The sequence below is a fragment of the Littorina saxatilis genome, linkage group LG4 (assembly GCF_037325665.1).
Source record: "Littorina saxatilis isolate snail1 linkage group LG4, US_GU_Lsax_2.0, whole genome shotgun sequence".
Classification (NCBI taxonomy): domain Eukaryota; kingdom Metazoa; phylum Mollusca; class Gastropoda; order Littorinimorpha; family Littorinidae; genus Littorina; species Littorina saxatilis.
In genome coordinates this window covers 38,655,486-38,663,433 of record NC_090248.1, presented here as the reverse complement: position 1 = coordinate 38,663,433, position 7,948 = coordinate 38,655,486, and the positions used below count along the sequence as shown (strand labels likewise).

Below are 7,948 nucleotides of genomic sequence, written 5' to 3'. Positions count from 1 at the left end.
ACAAACACTCACACACATACACACACACACACACACACACACACACACGCGCGCGCGCACACACAATCACACACACACACACACATAAACTCACACTCACACTCACACACACACATACACACGCACACACACATACACACACACACGTACACACACGCACACACTCACACGCACACACACACACGCACACACACAGACACACACACACAAGGAGAGATTCATGGACACCACAAAAAAGAAATAAGAGATGGATCGACGGAGACAGAAGGAGGTCCTGAGCTGTGTTGTTAAACACCAGGCCAGAAATGATTAGAACAATTAAAAATGCATGAAGACAAATTGCTTTTCCACTGTGCATTGCTCTCCTCTCCGACTTGCACTATGTGACGGACTTCTCCCACCCTACCTTCCTCTCTCTCTCTCTCTCTCTCTCTGTCTCTGTCCGTCTGTCTGTCTGTCTGTCTGTCTGTCTGTCTCTCTCTGTCTCTCTCTCTCTCTTTCTCTCTGATGATTCACTCGAGAAGTGTGACACCTTTACCACAATGCGAAGGAATACCAATATTATAGAAAAATTACTTTTTAAACAAAGACAGTTGACACTGACAAGCAACTCAGAGCCTCCGAATGTCACACGGGCCAAAGAAAATAATATTTGACAGCAAGAACAACAAAATCACGAAGTAACACACAATACTGATTCTATGGCAAGTAATGCGTATGGTTTCTTTATTTCACATTCATAAACGAGCAGACAATATTGATTCTCTGGCAAGAATGGGGATCTTTATTTCACAATCATAAGCGAGCACACGATATTGATTCTATGAAAAAGCAATTGTTTCTTTATCTCACATTCCTAAACAAAATGAACACCAAGCGACAAACATTGTCTGTTTTGCTATAGGATTAATGGGTTTTGAATGTAAACATTCGCCCAAGTATGACGGCTAGTAATTTGAAGCTTAGAGCAGCCCTAAACAAATTGATGAATAAAAGGTGATCATTTGGAAAAAGAAACACAAAATATGCGGGTATCCTTCGATGTGATTTTAAAATGAGCGCTCATGGACGGATTTGATTTCGTTGGGAACAAACTGGACGAATAATGTTGTGATGTTTTTTTGCTCATATCAAAGAGAAGCTAATTGCTACATCAAATATGTGTGGAAAAAATGAAATGAAACTAATGCTTTCTTCTCTTCGTGGGAGCTTGTTTGTTTGATGGTGTATGTTTAGTGTGTGTGTGTGTGTGTGTGTGTGTGTGTGTGTGTGTGTGTGTATGTGTATGTGTGTGTGTCGATCTGTCTGTCTGTCTGTCTGTTGGTGTGTTTGTGCCATTTTCTGTCTCTTTTCAGTCTGTTTGTCTGTCTGTCTTTTTCTGGTTGTGTATTTGTATGTCTGTGTCGTTGTATTTCTGTCTGTCTGCCTGTGTCGTTGTCTTTCTGTCTGTCTGCCTGTGTCGTTGTCTTTCTGTCTGTCTGTCTGTCTGTCTGTCTGTCTGTCTGTCTGTGTCGTTGTCACCCTATCGCTCTGTCTTTCTGTCTGTCTGTCTGTGTCGTTGTCACCCTGTCTGTCTGTCTGTCTGTCTGTCTGTCTGTCTGTCTGTCTGTGTCGTTGTCTTTCTGTCTGTCTGCCTGTGTCGTCTTTCTGTCTGTCTGTCTGTGTCGTTGTCTTTCTGTCTGTCTGTCTGTCTGTGTCGTTGTCGTTCTGTCTGTCTGTCTGTGCCGATGTCTTTCTGTCTTTCTGTCTGTCTGTCTGTCTGTCTGTCTGTCTGTCGGCTGTGTCGTTGTCTTTCTGTCTGTGTCGTTGTCTTTCTGTCTGTCTGCCTGTGTCGTTGTCTTTCTGTCTGTCTGTCTGTCTGTCTGTCTGTCTGTGTCGTTGTCGTTCTGTCTGTCTGTCTGTGTCGATGTCTTTCTGTCTGTCTGTCTGTCTGTCTGTCGGCTGTGTCGTTGTCTTTATGTCTGTCTGCCTGTGTCGTCTTTCTGTCTGTCTGTCTGTGTCGTTGTCTTTCTGTCTGTCTGCTTGTGTCGTTGTCTTTCTGTCTGTCTGCCTGTGTCGTTGTCTGTCTGCCTGTGTCGTTGTCTTTCTGTCTGTCTGTCTGTGTCGTTGTCTTTCTGTCTGTCTGCCTGTGTCGTTGTCTGTCTGCCTGTGTCGTTGTCTTTCTGTCTGTCTGTCTGTGTCGTTGTCTTTCTGTCTGTCTGTCTGTGTCGTTGTCTTTCTGTCTGTCTGCCTGTGTCATTGTCTGTCTGCCTGTGTCGTTGTCTGTCTGCCTGTGTCGTTGTCTTTCTGTCTGTCTGTCTGTGTCGTTGTCTTTCTGTCTGTCTGTCTGTGTCGTTGTCTTTCTGTCTGTCTGCCTGTGTCATTGTCTGTCTGCCTGTGTCGTTGTCTTTCTGTCTGTATGTCTGTCTGTGTCGTTGTCTTTCTGTCTGTCTGCCTGTGTCGTTGTCTTTCTGTCTGTCTGTCTGTGTCGTTGTCTTTCTGTCTGTCTGCCTGTGTCGTTGTCTTTCTGTCTGTCTGTCTGTGTCGTTGTCTTTCTGTCTGTCTGTCTGTGTCGTTGTCGTTGTCTTTCTGTGTCGTTGTCTGTCTGCCTGTGTCGTTATCTTTCTTACTGTCTGCCTGTGTCTATCTCTGTCTATGTCTGTGCCTGTGACTTTGTTTGTTCATGTGTCTATGTCTGCTTGCGTCTATGTCTATAATTATTTGTGTTTGTACGGCGTGTCTGTGTAGTGCGTTCGTGTATGTGTGCGTATGTGTGTGTAAACAAGAGGTCTATCATTGTACAGTCATGTCAGAAGATTTTTTTTTTTTTTGAAGACACACACGTTGGTTGGTTGGTAGTTAGTTGAACATCATGTCCCTTCCGATTCCATTGTTCCTTTTCTCAGTTTACGTGGATGTATCCGTGTTTGAAACTATTTACAGTTGAACCTGTCCATAACGACCAAAAGGGGACCGACCAGTAAAGTAATCTTTATAGACAGGTGGTCGCTATGTAAAGGTGAATTATAGAAGAAATACTCGTCATCGAACCATGATCGGAGCGGTTCTTGTGGGCAGGTGATCGCCTTCCAAGGGTGGTCGCAAGGGCAGGTTCTACAGTACTATTTAAGGTCTATCACAGTATAATGAAGAAGAGAGACACACACGATAAGTACAGTTCCCAGCTCTTGGTGAAATATGAATATTAGGTTGCGCTATTGGCAGCCTTGGCAAACGGGGACTGGTCAGGCTGGCTAGGCTGGCCAGGCGGTTGGCTAGGTGGCGGGTAAGCAGGGTCGCTGTAGACAGGGGGAGGGGGGTGTTGGCCGTACGGAGGGGGGTGGGGGACTTGACCGTACGGAGGGGGGTGGGGGACTTGACCGTAGGGCGGTTGTCCCCATCCTGACTGACCTGTTGGTAAAATGAAGAAGATAAAATGAAATGATATTGTTTGGTGGGTTGGTGAGTTCGTGAGGTGCTGGGTTGGTTTGTTCTCGTTCTTGTGTTTATTTGTTCGTTCACTGTGTGTGTGTGTGTGTGTGTGTGTGTGTGTGTGTGTGTGTGTGTGTGTATGTGTGTGTGTGTGTGTGTGTGTGTGTTTGTGTGTGTGTGTGCGCGTGTGCGTGTGAGAGTGTGCGTGCGTGCGTGCGTTTCTTTTTTTCTTTCTTTCTTGTTTCTTTCTTTGTTCCTTCATTCCTTACTTTCATAATTGTTGATTTGGATTATCTCGGATATACATCTTATCTATCTATATATATATATACGACTTGAGTCTGTCTGTCTGTCTGTGTGTGTGTGTGTGTGTGTGTGTGTGTGTGTGTGTGTGTGTGTGTGTGTGTGTGTGTGTGTGTGTGTGTGTGTGTGTGTGTGTGTGTGTGTGTGTGTGTGTGTGTTCGCGATGCACGGCCGGCCAAAGTTCTCGATAGATCTGCTTCAAATTTGGTGGGCATATTCAGGTACACCCCGGACACAATCTGGTCGATGAGAATTTTCAACACGTGCTATGAGCGCGCAGCGCTGAACCGATTTTGGTTTTTCTGTTCATCCATTCCCAGTAACTCTTCCTTATCTTCTCCAGTGTTTTGCGTTTATCTCCCTTCCTTCGTGTTGCGTCAATCCATATTCCCGTTACTATTTTTAGAAGGTCACTGTCCACAACGCTCAATCCATATTCCCGTTACTATTTTTAGAAGGTCACTGTCCACAACGCTCCTTATCTTCTCCAGTGTTTTGCGCGCTTATCTCCCTTCCTTCGTGTGGCGTCAATCGCGTACGGTGCGCCACTCACCCGGCGAAGCCGGCGTATGGTGCGCCACTCACCCGGCTTCGCCGGGTATTCGGCTCTGCTTCTTCCCGGCGAAGCCGGCTACCCGGCGAAGCGGGTATTCATCTAGTATATACATATGTATACTTCAGTTGACCAAGGGACGGAACTTGGTCTAGAACTATCACCGATTTAGTTTCCCGTTGGGGTTGAATTACTTCCCTTGGATTGTCGATGGTAAAGCTATTATGCTGATGTTGTTTGATTTGGATTTGAAATTTGGCCCAGATTATGTTTAGTAAAAAATATACTCACACGCAGACACCTATAAGCATATGCACACGCGTAATCGCCCACACACAATTACACACACACACACACACTTCCATACACACACACACCGCACACACACACACACACACGGCACACTGACACCCACACACCGTCACACACACACACACACGCACATACACTGACTCACACATACACACCCACACACACACACATATAACGACATAGACGGACAGACAGCCAGACAGACATAAACACAGCACAGAAAGAGAAAGATGAACCTACCCGTATGGCTGACCATGGCGACGTTAACGTTGCCATGGGGTTGAAAGTTGACCGGTTGAACCACTCGGCCCTGTGACCCCTTGGATTTGACAACACAGCAGATGATGGCGATAACGACGCAGATGAAGATGATGCTTCCGACGACGATGACTCCGATCAACCAGGCTCTGTTTGTTAGAAAATCGTGTGTAAGGCATATGGAGTAGAGAGACTGAGAGAAAGAGAGAGAGACGGGGTGGGGGGTGGGGGCGCGAAAAAGAGAGAGAGACAGAGAGAGAGAGGAGAGAGAGAGAGAGAGAGAGAGAGAGATATTCCGAATTTCAATATGTAGCTAGCGAAACGTGTGTGTGTGTGTGTGTGTGTGTGTGTGTGTGTGTGTGTCTGTGTGTGTGTGTGTCAGTGTCTGTGTATGTGTCTGTCTGTGTGTCTGTCTGTTTGTCAGTTTGTCCAGGTACCGTACCTAGGTAGGCAGTCAGAAACGCCAGTAGGTGTCAAAGCGAAGTAGAAGTCAACTTTTCTGTAGTTCCGACTCCCCCTCCGCCTGTACAGTCATGTCAATTCTTGCATGAAAAAACTCAAAACAAAAATGACTTACGACAAAAAACAGCACGACCCCGAACAGCAGCCATACTCGCAGTATTCCAGGTAGACGCCGTTATTGTAGCAGAATTCCCCGGCCTCCGAGATACCTGCCACGCGAATGAAAAAACTATTGAAATAAAATGAGTCTTTTTGTCATTTTCATTGTCTCTCTTGCCTTCCAGTTTTGTGTTAGGCCTAAAAAAAAAATAGGTGTGGTTACGGTAACCCGACCTACCCTATTTGTAGGGGCCGACCCTATAACTTTTTATTACATTTGTCAACAAAAAAAACCACAAAACAAGAAAACGAGTGCAGAAAACGCAATGAAAGCGAAAGCGCCCGAGTCGCACACTTATTTCCCGGTCAAGTAGATTTAATTTGTACACATTAGAAAAAAAGTTTAAAAAAAAAAGTGATTGCCTACCTTCCTACCCTATTTTTTTGTGGCTATGTTACCGTAACCACACCTATTTTTTTTTTGGCCTTATGATTCTCATGGAAGCGGGAGGTGTATTTTTGTGTTGGGCTAGTTTGGTGATATGACCATCGGTGTGTCTATCTTTCTGTTTATTGCATGATTAAATAGCGGAGTGAATGAGTGAGTGTGTGTGTGTGTGTGTGTGTGTGTGTGTGTGTGTGTTTATGTGTGTGTGTGTGTGTGTTTATGTATGTGTGTGTGTGTGTGGGTGTGCGTGCGTGTGTGCGTGTGTGCGTAAGTGCGTGCGTAAGTGCGTGCGTGCGTGTTTGTGTGTAGGTGCGTGCCGCGTGCGTGTAGGCGCGTGCCGCGTGCGTGTACGTGCGTGCGTGCGTGCGTGCGTTCGTGTGTGTGGGCATGTTCGTGGCTGCTTGTCTGTGTGTCTGCGTCTGTCTGTCTGTCTGGCTGTCTTTCTGTCTGTGTATAGTTTACACTGCCTAGCTGATTTAACACTCTACCAAAGCAACGACGCACACCTTATCACTGCCGACCGAACAACAATAAACAGTGTGCAGTTGCGAATAAAGAGAAATTTTCTCTCTCATGATAGCACTGGCCCGTACCCCACAGGTGACAATGGTTCGATAAGAAATCGCTGATCTATTTGAAGTTCAATAGCGGAACGCGCAGATAGTAATCTCTGTCAACTTGTATGCTTTCGTTCAGTTCTGTTTACTCCAGGAAGAAAAGTAAATGATCAAATTAGATATCAATCAGTTGTCCTCACTAAGAAAAGGTGTACTTTAATTAAAATTCTGAACATTAAAGGAACAACATGTGATTGTATTAAATCATGACTATTTCACGATGAACGTTCACGTAACATTTAATTCAAATATATACAGACGTAGATAATTACAACTTCACCCACAGAAAGTTAGTTATGAAAGAGAATGATAATCAAATCATCTACTTTGATTTGTAAAGTTTGTCTGACTCTAATTATGTGCATTGTGTGATTGTTTACCCACCCGTAATAAGCAACCAAACAAACAAACAAACGAACGAACGAACGAAAAATGTATCTGTTGGTTGTTGTTGCTTTTTACAATTATTCAAACAGTACAAAATGGACCCTAACAATACAATACAATACAATACAATACAATAACTTTATTAATCTCTAAAAGAGAAATTGCATTGCTGAGCTTTTGTGTCCGTAATAAAACATACATAAAACATTCAAAAATAAACATTTGTTCTTTGTCATTCGTACATTCTTGTGTTCTTATACATTTCTTCAATTCATACATCAATATTCTATCATAATTATGTACATACATTTATTCAAACAATCAAACAACCCAAATAAACAAACAAATAAACAAAAGGGACACAACTTTCTATTGATCAAAACTGCTGAAAACAACACAAAAAAGACCCTTACCTATCACAAGGAGAAGAAGCAAGAGAGAAAGGAAACACGATTCTGGAAGGGCCGCCATTTTGGTGTCTTTGACCTTTCTCGTTTGAAAGAGACAGTGAATAGTCGGAACTAAGAACACACAGCGTACGGTGTGTATAAGTCACCCCGGGTACGTCCTAAATCAACAATATAAAGGGGTGGCGAAGTAGGGTATGTAGTGTAGTGTGGGGTATGTAGTGTAGTGTAGGGTATGTTGTGTAGTGTAGGGTATGTAGTGTAGTGTAGGGTATGTAGTGTAGTGTAGGGTATGTAGTGTAGTGTAGGGTATGTAGTGTAGTGTAGGGTGTGTAGTGTAGGGTATGTAGTCAGTGTAGTGTAGGGTATGTAGTGTAGTGTAGGGTATGTAGTGTAGTGTAGGGTATGTAATGTAGTGTAGGGTATGTAGTGTAGTGTAGGGTATGTAGTGTAGTGTAGGGTATGTAGTCAGTGTAGTGTAGGGTATGTAGTCAGTGTAGTGTAGGGTATGTAGTCAGTGTAGTGTAGGGTATGTAGTGTAGTGTAGGGTATGTAGTGTAGTGCAGGGTATGTAGTGTAGTGTAGGGTATGTAGTGTAGTGTAGGGTATGTAGTGTAGTGTAGGGTATGTAGTGTAGTGTAGGGTATGTAGTGTAGTGTAGGGTATGTAGTGTAGTGTAGGGTATGTAGTG

General features: G+C 44.1%; 1 protein-coding gene across 1 annotated transcript; it reads right to left on the bottom strand.

Moving 5' to 3' along the window:
• Positions 1–1,577: 1,577 nt before the first annotated feature.
• On the bottom strand, positions 1,578–7,396 carry LOC138964703 (uncharacterized). Its single transcript, XM_070336726.1, has 4 exons — positions 7,264–7,396; positions 5,415–5,508; positions 4,820–4,986; positions 1,578–3,390 (listed from the first exon to the last, which is right to left on the bottom strand). Exons 1-4 carry the CDS (start codon positions 7,319–7,321, stop codon positions 3,185–3,187), a joined length of 525 nt encoding a protein of 174 aa, XP_070192827.1. The 5' UTR covers positions 7,322–7,396; the 3' UTR covers positions 1,578–3,184.
• Between the last annotated feature and the right edge of the window lie 552 nt (positions 7,397–7,948).